Here is a 13,977-nt window from a genome sequence, read left to right on the forward strand (position 1 = left end):
CTGAGGGCACAAGGAACTGAATTTACTAGGCAGACAGCTCTGGAGATTCAGTCAGGAGACAGGCTTTGGAATTTATTTATTTATAGCATCACCAAGACGGACACTTGCTTGAATTGAGTCATCACATGAGCATTTTGCTGTCAAGCCTCATCCTTGCTTCATCCGCCTCCCCAACTGTCTGTCACCCTTGTTTGTTGTGTCATATCTAAGTGTAGAGATCAAGCTCTTCTGGGCAGGCACTGTGTCTTTTTATGTCAGCTATGAAGTGCCTACGATTCCGTAGGGCTATGAAGTATCCCATGTTAGACTCTTGCTCCTTATTCATCCAGGACAAACTCACGTCTAAATGTTCAAGAAGAACGAGGTAGTGAAACAAGCCTCACCTCGCTGAGGTTAATTTCAACCAGCTGGTCATATTCGCAGCCAGCATCAGGCACCAAGTGTGCCTGGAATTCATCTGCCAAAGCAGCAATTTCTGAAATAAGAAAAGAAAGCTGGAAAATGCAGAGGTCAGGAGAGGCTGTACACCATTTGTCCTAAGGGACACTGCCCTCAGGCTATTCCCAATCCCACCATTAACCAGGTACCTTGCCTGCTGATCTCCCCTCTCGCACCATGTAACCCAGGTGACCACCACTCAGTGAACAGATTTGATCTGGCCTTTTACATTGCACACACCCTTGACCTCTCCTCATACACCTGGCATCCTGGGACGGCATGCCCATAAAGCACCCTCTTACTGTACCAGTTAGCTGCATTTCCATCCAACCCCATAGTGAGTAGCATGTGAAATAACAGGTTCCAGAAGAGTCTGACATCAAGAGTCAACAGGGTAATCTAATGGGGGGCAAAAGCTTCTAACACTCTTCTGTCTGACCAAGAGCCCTCTGTAGAGCCCATGAAGCCTCTCCTGAATTCGGTTTTTCTGGGGGCGCTGGTGAGGAGCACAAGAGATCCCCACATCGCCCAAGGGCGAGCAAGTGTGCCACCTCTACGGTGCTGACTGCCATAGGCACCACCCCTGTGCAACACGGTAGAGCACCCAAAGCTAGAGGAGATGGGCACCCTGCCACCAGCCTTCCCGAAGCCTCTTACCAGCTCGTCCAGTCTTGCTCAAGTATTTCTTCATCCGGTGGTTATATGGGAAAAGGGAGGTGGTGGCACCAATCTCCGCCCCCATGTTACAGATAGTTGCCATTCCTAGAGACGGGCCAGAGGAAACACCCACAAACTAAGTGACAGAGGATTTAAAGGCATTCAGCTCTTCACCATAGATTTGCTTTTGTTTGGAGACAGCAAGGCCAGGACAAAATGGGGGAGGTGGGCACAGGAAAACAAGTCCACATCAGCTCAGTCGAAGGTCCATCTGATCCAATATTCCATCTTTTTAATGTCAGATATTTCTGACCTTTTGAATGCACATGACTGTATAGAGCTTTAAGTGTGGAGATCAGGGCTGGGGCGTTCTAGAAGGTAAAACACAGCTGACAGGCAATAATGGCTTAATATGGCTGTATCTGCTGAAGCCACCAGGCATATTTTGCAGCAGTCTCTTTACTACCTGCACAATACTAGGGGCAGGGTTCAAACTCCTCCCCAGCTATACAGCATTTCTCTAGCCAGAAGAGCCAGTAGTATGTTGATCTTGTCAACTGAAAAATGACAAAGGTGGATTTAAATGGAGTTATTCTTTCACTGACTGAGCATGGAAAGCCAGTATGTTCTTATGCCACTGGGATCTGCCATGAATTTCAAGAGCACAGTGGTGAAGTTTTAGGAGCATTTTAAATCTAGGTAAAAGTTTCATTAAGCAAGTGCCACTTTTCACATCCCCACAGGCAGGCCCAAAGCCTCTGTCTAGGGCTCTAGAAGCAAAGACCGCTGACCAATCACCTTTCATCTCTTCCCCACTCCAGTTATCTTCACCCGCTCTTGTAGTGGCCTTTCTGCAGCACCAGTGCATATACTAACACTCACTACCAATCACTGGCTTCCCTTTCTTCCCTCTAGTTACACAGGCCTGATCAGGTGTCCAAACCCAAGCACAGGAAGGTCAACTACCACCTGTATCCTGTCAGAACCATGAAGAAATCCTCTCTCTCCCTCCTCCAAACATAGGTGAGGCCCCTGCGTCCTGCCGACTGGCCATTTAACAAGACTCCCCTGTCGCAGCCAGCCATTCTATGCTCCTGAATTGCAGGAGTCACAGTGGAGTGATCTCTCCTACCCTGGCGGGAGCGCTGTGCTTGTGCAGCGTTCCCTTGCTCTGTCAGCCTGCAGAGCAAGCAATCAAAACTAGAGTCAGTGTCTCCGGGACACCAAAGCAGCACATGAACTACCAGGCCAGTTTCAGGGGTTGGGTTCTTTCAAAGAACTCCCATCACATTCCTTTCCCACCCTCAGTCCACCAGCAGTCAATCCCCATGATCATCAGAACAGCAAACAGCATCAGTCTGCCCATTACTGTCCAGAGACCGCAGCCTCCAGTAGCAATCTATGTCCCCAATAAATGAGATGGTGTTGCCTCACCAGTGCAGGAGATGGAGTCCACACCAGGCCCATGATACTCAATGATGGCACCTGTGCCACCTTTCACAGTGAGGATGCCAGCCACTTTCAGGATCACATCTTTAGGAGAGCTCCAGCCTGACAGCTCGCCAGTCAGTTTGATGCCAATAACCTAAAAAGCACCAACAAAAGAGAAAGCTTGCTAAAATATGGAGATTTTATCTTCTGCTGGCTAAGCCAATGAGCATCGACATGGATCCCATTCCTCCTCACTTCCAAGTGGCATCAGTGCCCAGAATCAGGATGTGGGGCAAGGAAGGAAATCCTGAAGTATCAAACCAATGCTCCAGGAAGCCTCTATTGCCAGGAGGCCTGAATCCTTTTGCATGGCTAATTAATGGGAAGTTCCTGCTGATGCATCCTTTGAGGCGCACACACAAAAATGAACAATGCAGGGAGCGGAGACTCAGAGTTGCCAGTGAAGCATGGTTTAGTTGCTTCTAGACCAGTCTACTTTCCCGAGGCTATAGTGGCTCAAAGTGCCTCATCTATCTGGGAAATTCAAGATCCCCTTTAACTTCTCATTATTTCAGCCCCTGGCCCATTTGGAATTAACCCTTCCCCCCACCATCTCACCTTTGGGCATTTGAGCTCCCAGGGGATGCCTGCCATGACATCTACTGCATCGGCTCCACCCACTCCTATGCAGATTCCACCCAGGCCACCTCCATTGGGGGTGTGGGAATCCGTACCGATGAGCAAAACCCCAGGGTACGCGTAGTTCTCCAGGATGATCTGCAACAAACGTAAGTGGAGAAACAAAACAAGATGAAACTTAGTGAAGAGGAGAGCCAGGAGCAGAAGGAGCCCTGGATCAGATCAGTGATTTAATTTGTAGGTCGTGATCCCAAGACAGTCTCTAGCTTATTTCAGGTTGCAAGCTCATTGCCATTCCAACTGCATCTCCCACCAAAGCAGATTTGTCCAGTCAGCCACAAGTAGCCCTTCACCAGATGCCAGGAATGAATCTCAACCAGTCCAGTCAGAGAAGAGGATATGAAGCCAGTGATAATACAACCTGGTACAGGGTTGTATGGGATCCGCATGAAGTCAGAAGGCTCCACACAGACAGGTGTCAGAGGCAGAATCTGTTTCATAAAAACCCAGCTAACCCACTCAGGTGACCCCAACAACAGAAAACAAAGGTTCATGCATTAACCTAAGACCCTCATTCATCAGGCCTCCTCTCCAAGCCCTCTCCATCAGGTCCAAAGAAGGCTGCCCTAAGTGCACCTCAGTCATTGGGGTTAGGGTGGCAAACAGGTCAGGGTTAGAATAAAAACAGTAACAGCACCTGAACTACCCCTTTTCCTCCCAGGTTATACTTTCAATGCCTTTGGCACTGGGGTGAGAGGGGCAGACTCGCCTTGATCCCACCCAAGAAACCCTTGAGCTTTATCAGCTGATGAATAAGCCAGAGCTCCTGCCCAATGCTACTAAGGAAAAAACAAAAAACAAAAAAAACAGAAAGAACAGCACTCAGTACGGACATTCCCTTATGCCCAAAAACCCCAACCAAAGACAAACCCTACTCCAAGCGATGCTTTTACCCCAAAGAGGGTAAAATGCCAGAAACTCTGTGAAGGCCACTACTGCTATTACACACAAAGTGATCAGATACTAGTGATGGTAGTAGAAAACACTACCATAGACAGATGGCCACATGGGAAGAGTTACCATATGGTCCCAGAGCAGTGGCAGAAGTGAGTTGTTCCCACAGTTTCCTGCGCAGGTTCAGGTGACACTCCCCTTTCCCTTCTAGGCTGGCCCATTATGGGCTGAAGGTAACATATCAGCTAAAAGAGGAGTTCCAAAAACGAAGAGACCTTTAAGGCACATCTTAAGTGCACTTGTCCCCAGACCCTCCAGTCAACTTCTTAGTTTTACAATTGCACCTTCCTCCCCCATCTTTTCCCTGTTTGTGTGGGACATTCACAAAATAAACAGGGTCAAATACACAAAACAGACAAACTAAAAGCAACATGGGCTTTTCCCTCCAGTCTCCTAATTACACCCATCGTAAGTATTATTTATAAAATAGGTTAAAAAGACTGAGAAATGTGATTTTTTAAGTTGATTGTATTCTGTTATGGTGCTAATGGAACATGAGATTCTAGAAACGGTTTTCTGTTTAAAAAACGTTACTTTCACCCTCAGTGGAGGGTACTTTTTGCATTTCACAAAGTCTGCATAGTGACTCTAGACCAGCAGTGGGCAAACCTTTTGGCCTGAGGACCACATCGGGGTTGCAAAACTGTATGGAGGGCCGGGTAGGGAAGGCTGTGCCTCCCCAAACAGCCTGGCCCCTGCCCCCTCCCACTTCCCGCCCCCCCTCAGAACCTCCAACCCATTCAACCCCCCCTGCTCCTTGTCCCCTGACCGCTCCTTCCCGGGACCCCACCCCCTATTCAACCCCCCTGCTCTCTGTCCCGACTGCCCCGCCCCCTATCCACCCCCCCACCCCCGACAGGACCCCCAACCCTTATCCACCCCCGCCCTTACCATGCCACTCAGAGCAGCAGGAGCTTGCAGCCCCGCCGCCCGGCCAGAACCAGCTGCTCTGCTTGCATGGCCACATTGCTGCGGGGGGATAGGGGGGTGACGAGAGAAGAGAGAACAGCAGGGGAGGGGCTGCCTCCCTGGATGGGAGCTCAGGGGCCGGGCAGGACGGTCCCGCAGGCCATAGTTTGCCCACCTCTGCTCTAGACTGGTTGTTGCTTTGCTGTTCTCAGGCAATAAGACAGTGCTACTGTGTATGGGTATCTTCTCCCCCCATCCCAACCCCTGTTTTTATTAAAGCTAAGATCATAAATACATCTCTCTTTAGATTTTAAAAATATACTTTCCCCTCCCCATAAAGGCAATTTACATTGGGCCTAAGCTACTTCACAGCATCACTTTAGTGCCCCTGCCAAATCAAGCTAAGATAGCCAATTAACCATTCCAATGAAGGTGTGAAACTCTGCCCCTTCCCACTACAGTTAGGGCTGGTCCACACTAAGCCCCCACTTCGAACTAAGATACGCAACTTCAGCTACGTTATTCACGTAGCTGAAGTCGAACTATCTTAGTTCGAACTTACCGCGGGTCCACACGCGGCAGGCAGGCTCCCCCATTGACTCCGCGTACTCCTCTCGCGGAACAGGAGTACAGGCGTCGACGGCGAGCACTTCCGGGATCGATTTATCGCGTCTAGACAAGACGCGATAAATCGATCCCAGAAGATCGATTGCTTACCACCGGACCCAGAGGTAAGTATAGATGTACCCTTAGTGTCAACAATAGGCCATCAAGCATCAGATTACAGTTTGACCAGCATAACCTTGGAGAAATTTAGTGGTCTAAGCCAGAGGTGCAAAGAGGTCATCTTGCAGGACAAACACAGCCAGTCTAGATTAAACATGGAAGGAGGGGACATGCCTTTCCCTAGAAGGAGGGATTCTTTTAGTAATTGCACTCGTGTTCTCTCCCCACCATAAGGTGGTGAGCCATTTGCCATTCAAATACTGCAGTCACGCACTCTTTACCTGGTGAATGATTCCCGATCCAGGTTTCCAGAACCCTACTCCATACTTGGCACCTGCTGTTGCTAGGAAGTTGTACACCTCCTGGTTAATGTCCTATTCATACAGTTAAAGAAAGCATTAGTAAGACATTACATTCAGTTTTCTCCCCACAGAGCCAGAGTTCAGCCACCCCCCAGCCGCATGGCTTCCTGGACATTTTATAGGCAGTGGAGGGGAGAATGAAGTTCAGCATCACTGACTTCCAGGAAATCATTTTAAGGCTAGAAGGGACCACAGCCATCATCTAGTCTGACCTCCAGCACAACAGGCCATAGAATTTCACAGTGATCCCAGCACTGAACTCAGCAATTTGCAACACCACTAAAGCATCTCAAGGCTGAGTTAGAATTACTGTTTGAAGTTATAAAACAAAACCCACACTATTTATAAACCATCCTGCTTCCATTTCATGGACTTTTCTCTTTTGCTTCCTTCCTAGTTTCTTTGCTCTATTTAGTGCTTTGATAAGCATGTTAGCCCCGTTTTACAGATAGGGCAATGGAGTCAGAGAAGCTAAGTGACTAGCCCAAGGCCAGACGAAGTTAGTGGTAGAGTGGGAAAGAGAGCCCAAGTCTCCGGTTCTACCAGCTATACAATGCTGCCTCTTGCTGTGACATCACAATCATCTGTAGGATCATAACTATGAAGCCTTCCAGGGCAATCACTTATTGTCGCAAGCAGAAGACTGTAGGATGTCCTGAGATGTTCTTGGCAGAGCAGTTGGAGAGTAGATACGGTAAGGAACAGGAATGGACGATGACTTAGAGACTCTGTTCTCATGCAAACACTTCAGAATAAGGAGAAAGGGGGGACTATGTGGCGATAATAGAGTAATTGTCTCCGCACAGAACATTTACTGAAGTTTCCCATGAGGCGGCGACAGCTCTTTGAGCTTTGTTTGCACTGGGAGTCAGGTCACTTCACTCTGTTTGTGCAGCTCTCTTCCCAAACGAAGCATGCTGATGTGCCAGGAGCAGATCCAAGCCTCTCTCTGCCCTGCCAGCATTCATTCCATGCCAACTGGCAACAGCAAGAGTGAAATCCAGTCAGAGGCAGGCAGGACCTTTACTTGCTCTAATCCCAGAGCGGATGGGGAGGGAGGAGGTGCCCAGAGCTACAGCAGAACTGCTATAAAGAATACAATCACACTACAGAGCACATGTTCGGTGCCCAGAGCAAGAGCAGCAGGAGGGCAAGGGGTGAAGGGAAGAAAGGGAACAAACAGTCTAGTAAGAAGGCTCCAGATTCTGAACCTCTTGCATAACTCTCAAGCTTCCTGAGGCACAAAGCGTGGGACAAATACTCTTAATGAGGGGAAATTTGCTCCTGACCTCAGTTTCATGAGTGGCATAATCCACCTTACTATGATTTCCGGGGGAAGGGGGAAAATATGGTTGCACTTACTTGGGCCAGTATCTTGGGCTATAAATTAAACTAGATGATTAAGCTACAGCTCATCCCGTGTGTACAGGCTAAAACTAATTCACCAGTTTTGTTATCAAGGAAAAAGTTCTTCCTGCCCTCCAGGACATATGAGAAGGGCCAGCTACTCTCAAGCACTGCAATCAGAATGGTCCATTAAAACTAGTGGAGCTTATCCCACAATCTATCCTACATTCTCAGGGTGAGGGAAAGGCATCAGTAGACCTCAGTCTTCCCATCTTCTATTGTATGTTTCTATCACTCATGAGGTTGTAGGGGAGGAAAGGAAAAGTCCTGCAGGATTTCCACCCCAGAAAGCGACAAGGGAGAGCAACCCTTAGTTGATAACTTGCAGAGATCAGGACAATGCTTCTCCCCCACCCCACGATAGACTGCTGTATATGTGGCCAGGCATATTCTGGAGGTTGTGACACACCAGGTTTTGATCACTGCTGGAAGAAAAATTCTAGTGCTCTAGATCCAGCTATTTCCATGTTTCACCCCTTTAAAATGGCCTCCCTCTTCCCCTACGCCCAGAATACACCTTTTGCTTTGGTTTCCAAAGCAGATCGACTAAGACTGTCTTTTCTCAACATCATGCCTCACCCTTTAAACGGTTTGTGACGGATTTGTCTAGTTCAGATTGTAAGCTCCCTGGGGCTTGGACCTGTCACAACTTTGGTTTTGTACTGCACCAGGTACATATATGGTGCTGTACAGTACATAATCTGGCGCGATTTCTGTTCCTGTGATTGTTCTCCTGAAAATCTGTTCTCTAGAGGGGACCACATGTTCCAAACATAGGACAGAACTGGGTCTTGGTGCAATAATGACCTTAGCTCTCCGAAGATCCTTCTCAGCCCCTAACTGGGCTTCAATGAGGTGATCACAGTGGATTGTGGAGGGCACCGCCACCCTGGGCAGGCCACTGCTGATGAACTGCAGCATTGCCATCTGAGCAGTGGCATCCTGCATGGCTACGCGGTCCGGCCGCAGGCGCAGATAGGTTTTGCCACGCTCGATATCTTGTTTCACAGGGTCATCCAGGTGCCCATATACAATCTTTTCAGACAGGGTCAGGGGACGGTCTAGCCTGCGGGGAAGACAACAGGGAGGAATTTTGACAACGTCAGCTCATGTTTTTCCAACCCTTTTGCCCCATTTAAACGTGCATCTTAAATGAACAAGGATACGCCTTTACATTTCCCCACACATCAGCCAGAAGAACCAGACTCCCAAGGCACATTTTACACTATATACAGAGGGACCACTCACTCCTCCCACAACACTGAAGTGCAGTTACTTCTGACAGCTGGTTAAAAGTACCCAAACATGAAACAGTGCAGAGGCCCTGGTTCAGTACTGACTCAGAAGGATGAGCACTCTTTCAAGAGCCATCAGCACCCCTTCCTGAAGCATCCACATTTTCCCCCAGAAGTTTCCAAATGCATACATTTGGGTGCAGTACAAGCAACAGTCAACCAACTCTGCTTAGCTTATGAGATCATAGTCCACAATGGTACAGTTGCAGGAAACTTTAAAAAATGTATAAACACCTCTACCCCGATATAACGCGGCCCGATAGAACACGAATTCGGATATAACGCGGTAAAGCAGCGCTCGGGGGGGTGGGGTGCGCGCGCCGGCGGATCAAAGCAAGTTCGATATAACGCGGTTTCACCTATAACGCGGTAAGATTTTTTGGCTCCCGAGGACAGCGTTATATCGGGGTAGAGGTGTGTGTGTGTGTGTGTGTGTGTACGTACACACACACACACACACACCATCAAATCTACATGTGCCAGGCCCCATAGTGAGTGAGGATCCATCAGCTCTAGGAAACAAGTGGGGACTTCAGGACCTTTTCAGTCATTGGTTTCTTCACAGACAATCTCAACAGAAACCCCGGTTAATTCCAATGGTGATGTTTTCTGTGATGAAGCTACTTGGCTACAATGGACTGAACTGAGATAGCCAACTCATTCACAAAGCATACAGAATGGCCATCACAAGGGAATGACTTTTAACCACGGCCAAGGTGAGTCTGGAGTAAAACTGGTGACCTTGAGATCACACTAATCTCTGTGTCAGCAAACTAAGTTCACAATTACGTACGCAAGGTATTCCTAGGCCACCTTTTACTGTAGGTAACTGGACATGTGAATACAAAATGATAATTTCACTATGGAAACAAAGTGCAAAGAAGAGACAGGGATACTTTTAAAGTGTCTTACTTGTACTAATCACATATTGTTTCCCATGAGTACAAACAGACTAGGGCATGATACACCATGATTCCCATCTGACACCTGACATTAAGCAAAAAAATCAATATGATAATCTCCAACAGCTGGTATTAAATCCAATGCTAATACTTCTACTCCTTCAGCATTTCCTCCACTGCAGTGGCCCAATTGTTTGCATATATAAAAAAAAAAAATACTCCCCCTAGCCCCCCCACTTCTTCTTTACCACATAGGAGCCACCAGCACATAGAATTTTCATTTTTCAATGTTACAGCACAGCCACTTAAAGCTACTCTTTCCCCACGAGATTCTCCTTGTGCTACCATAGCCCCTTGAAGTCTTTTCCTCTCCTTCCCTCATTGTGGTGGTGGGTTCTCCAAATCACCTCTCACCCTTACCTTTTACGGACGATATTGATGTTTTTCTCAAGCATTTCATAATTTATGTATTCATTAGGCTCAAAGTGGCTCATGGCCACCTTGGCCCTCTGGCACAGGACGGGAGCTACATGGTACCGCCGTACCCCTTTACTCAGGACTTGCTGGAAGAGGAAGAGACAAAGATTATATTGGTTATCTATCAAACATCGGTAGCAAAGTGATCTCCCACAAAAAAAGGTAATAACGTGTGTTTTCCAGCTCTGATTTCTAGGACACTAATTCTAAGAGATGAGCAACAAAAACTGATTAAACAGGGAGAGGGATAGCTCAGTGGTTTGAGCACTGGCCTGCTAAACCCAGGGTTGTGAGTTCAATCCTTGAGGGGGCCACTTAGGAATCTGGGGCAAAATCAGTACTTGGTCCTGCTAGTGAAGGCGGGGGCTGGCCTCAATGACCTTTCAGGGTCCCTTCCAGTTCTAGGAGATAGTTTTAGAAAATAAAGCCCTAGCATGTTCAAGTGTGCCGCCCACCCCCACAGCAGGGTTCAGGCTCTCATCCCACCCTCAGACCCATTTTGTCACAGTTATTTTAGTAAAAGTCAGGGACCGGTCGCAGGCTTCCGTGAATTTTTGTTTATTGCCTGTGACCGGTCCCTGACTTTTACTAAAAATAGCCATACAAAATCTTAACCTTACTCATGATTAGATGGCCATTGGCTGAGCTTTTCAAAGATGCATAAGGTATATAGATATCCAATTTACATTACAATTAATGGGAATTGGGTATCCAAACTTCTTAGGCACCTGTTGTCAGAACTAGAAATCTGGCAACTTTCACCAGCACTGGTGTCACGTAAAGAGGAGACAAAAGCAATGGCTGAAGCTGTAATAAACTCTCATTGTTGTAATATCTAAGCATTTAATCTTACTCCTGGCATTCCTCTTTATCCTTAATTATTCATTCATTAGTAGACTTTTTTGGTGAGGGGCAGGGAACTCCAAACCCCACCCCACCACCTCGTTTTTTTCTTCTCTGGTGTTTTCTTCACAAAATAATCTTGACACCAGCCTCTGAAATATTGACTAAAGAATTGTGAGCTAACGAGGCAAGATCATGACAATATTTGGATGCTCTGAATCTTATTTATATTGCCCTCTCAATAGCAGATGTATGAAAAAAGTTCGAGAATCTAGGAAGATTGGGATTGACATTTAATTCGGTTGTATAGTCAGTTTTGTAATAGCAGCACTACCAACAAGATACATTTGTCCTTTTATAAAAAAAAATCTGTACTATTAGTTTTGCCATGTGGGGGAGGGGATCCCAATCAAAGCTTCTAGGAACTACTGTAATACAAAAAATAAGTGTCTCAGATCGTTAAAGCACATGCCAGCTAGGAAACAACATAAAAGGTACAAATGAGAACACAACTTCAAAAGGTGCAAGTCACAGAGCTATTCATTAAAATGCATCAGCTCCAGCTCTTCTTTTTTGGTTAATAATTCACCACATTTTGGTGGATGTGGTTTAAGATTCAACCACAGAACAAAGCGCAAGTACTAGAGATGAAACATTTCACTATACCACTGACTTAGATCCCCGCTAACTCATTGTTCAAAGTGTATTTGCTGATCTTTGATCAGCCATGTGACTTCTCCCAATTCCTTCAGCCCAGTTCAAGCTCACTTTTCTGTTATTGATTTGTCTGCACTCAAGGTATATCCACCTTATTGTGAAAGCCTCCACTTAATGCTGTAGAGGAAGGATAAACCTCAAAGATTCCACCATCATGCCGTGGAAGAAATATCACTTTCCAAGCCCAAATTAGTAAAGGCATTTTACTATATACTGCAAGAACTCTCACTGTAATCCCAGTCTCCTCCCCCGTTTCTGGATTTATGCCCAAGAATTCTTCTCTGAAGTCTTAATTAGTTTAACTCATCTTCATTCTCATGCAACTTGTAATGATTAATTCTGTTATTGGACCCTCACCCTCTGTTGGATACCACAAACAAGAAGTTGAAAAGGCCCTATGAGTTGGTAACAAGGAGTCTGTAAAAACTCCTCCCACCATCCTGTAATTTATGTCGAGGCTCCACTTCAACCATGAGAATAGGTGATGGATCAAGGAGAACTGCGACTGATAGGTACAAGGAAGAATAAGACAAGTTACAGATTGGTGTGGAGGTGGTCTGTTGAGTAAACTGCACCAGCATAAGCTCTGCTTTGTATTGGTGGAATGGGTCTACATTAGGAGTTTTAATCCACTTAGCTCACTGTCTACATAAGGAATTTTCAACAGTGGAACTACAGTAACAGCCATCATTTCTACACAGTGAACTGGTAACAGACCAAAGAACACTGCCTAAGAAGATTATGTCTGGAAATTAAAATAACGGTAGCGTCTCCACAACAGTCCACTCTTTGTTTGAGTTCAGACTTTGGTATGAACAAAATCTGAAGCAGGGCTCCCCTGCCCTCAGGTTTTAGGGAAGGGTCAAAACTGTCTCAGTGTGAACCCTAAATTTTGGAAGTAAAAGAAATCATTTAAGTTTTTGCCTCAGTAGGACCTTACACTAAATTAACGGTTGGCAAAGAGTCCTAGGGAAGGTATAAATATTTGGATGGTAACTAAGGCCATCAATACCAGGCAGTAAACTCTTGCTTGAAGCCTGCCACAACCTCTCAGATTCACCAGGAGGGAGGAGAGAAATGGAAACATTTCAGAGATTAAGGTATCCAGCCTGGGGAAGTTGCCAGTAAGACAAGGGAGAACAGGCTTCTAAGCCACTTCCACTTGGGCCATTTCTACACTCAGAACACTGTATAGGGATTCCTGCATACTATACCAGCAAAGCACTCAGTGTGGATGCAGTTTATACAGACAAGCACAGCTTTGTTAGTATAGTTTATTCCACTCCCATCCCTAAGCAAAACAAGCTATACCAGGTAAAATTGGTGTTTTGCCACCACAACTGCATCACAGCTGGGCTGGTCATGGATCCACAACTCTTCACATCCTTGACCAACATAACTATGCTGGCAAAAGCCCCCAGTGTAGACATAACCTTAGGTTTCAATAAAGACAAGAGACATACCCAAGAAGAGAAATGATGTGAACCATTTCATCTTTTCCACATATGAAGATGATTAACATGACAGTGCTGATTTTAAATTCACTTCTCTGAAAGTTTCTCCCTACTACTGTTACAATAATTAGCAATTAAAAAAAATAAAAATAAAAAAGTGATTTACTAAGGTTAGCGGTCACCATTTTATAAGAGGGGGAACTGAGGCACAGGTTAAGTAACTTGCCCAAGGTTATGCAATAACACAGTAGGGACTAGTACACACATCCTTATCCTCTGTACTATAAGTTTCTAACAAGCGACACCTAGGATGACTATTTCTCTAATCTAGCAGTGGTTCTCTCTCCTATTTGCTTACTTTATACATAAGTCGTTGTCAAATACTCTTATCAGTTTCCTGTTTACGTGGATCTTTCACACCGAGGAAAAACCCCTCACCCAGCCATTGTACACTCTTCAGCCTGACAGCCTTCACCTCCTGCAAGCCTCAAAGACCCCAACCTGTCAGAAGCTCATGGGTCCTGCTCATGGGACCTCATGTGCCCCCCTCAAGGGCCGTTGGAGGCTTATGGCCCACCTCCACCTCACAAAAGCCTTTGGAAGTTTAAAAAGGCCCCACTCCCACCTTCACACTCTGGTGGTACTTTGAGGCTTCTGAGCCCCATCTTGAGGGCTTGTGGCCTTCCCTGAACCTTAGCCTGTCCTT

General features: G+C 46.4%; 1 protein-coding gene across 2 annotated transcripts in view; it reads right to left on the reverse strand.

Annotated features, from left to right (window-relative positions):
* Window positions 1-13,977, reverse strand: part of ACO2 (aconitase 2) — a 32,337-nt gene that overhangs the window by 11,881 nt on the left and 6,479 nt on the right. For both annotated transcript variants that reach the window (XM_065399252.1, XM_065399259.1), the window contains exons 2-8: window positions 10,201-10,343; window positions 8,391-8,649; window positions 6,096-6,188; window positions 3,145-3,303; window positions 2,530-2,680; window positions 1,096-1,200; window positions 384-475 (exon numbers count right to left, since the gene is read on the reverse strand). In XM_065399252.1, coding sequence (XP_065255324.1) covers window positions 384-475; window positions 1,096-1,200; window positions 2,530-2,680; window positions 3,145-3,303; window positions 6,096-6,188; window positions 8,391-8,649; window positions 10,201-10,343 — 1,002 coding nt within the window. The remainder of the gene's footprint in view (window positions 1-383; window positions 476-1,095; window positions 1,201-2,529; window positions 2,681-3,144; window positions 3,304-6,095; window positions 6,189-8,390; window positions 8,650-10,200; window positions 10,344-13,977) is intronic.

Source organism: Emys orbicularis, chromosome 1, assembly GCF_028017835.1.
Source record: "Emys orbicularis isolate rEmyOrb1 chromosome 1, rEmyOrb1.hap1, whole genome shotgun sequence".
Taxonomy (NCBI): domain Eukaryota; kingdom Metazoa; phylum Chordata; order Testudines; family Emydidae; genus Emys; species Emys orbicularis.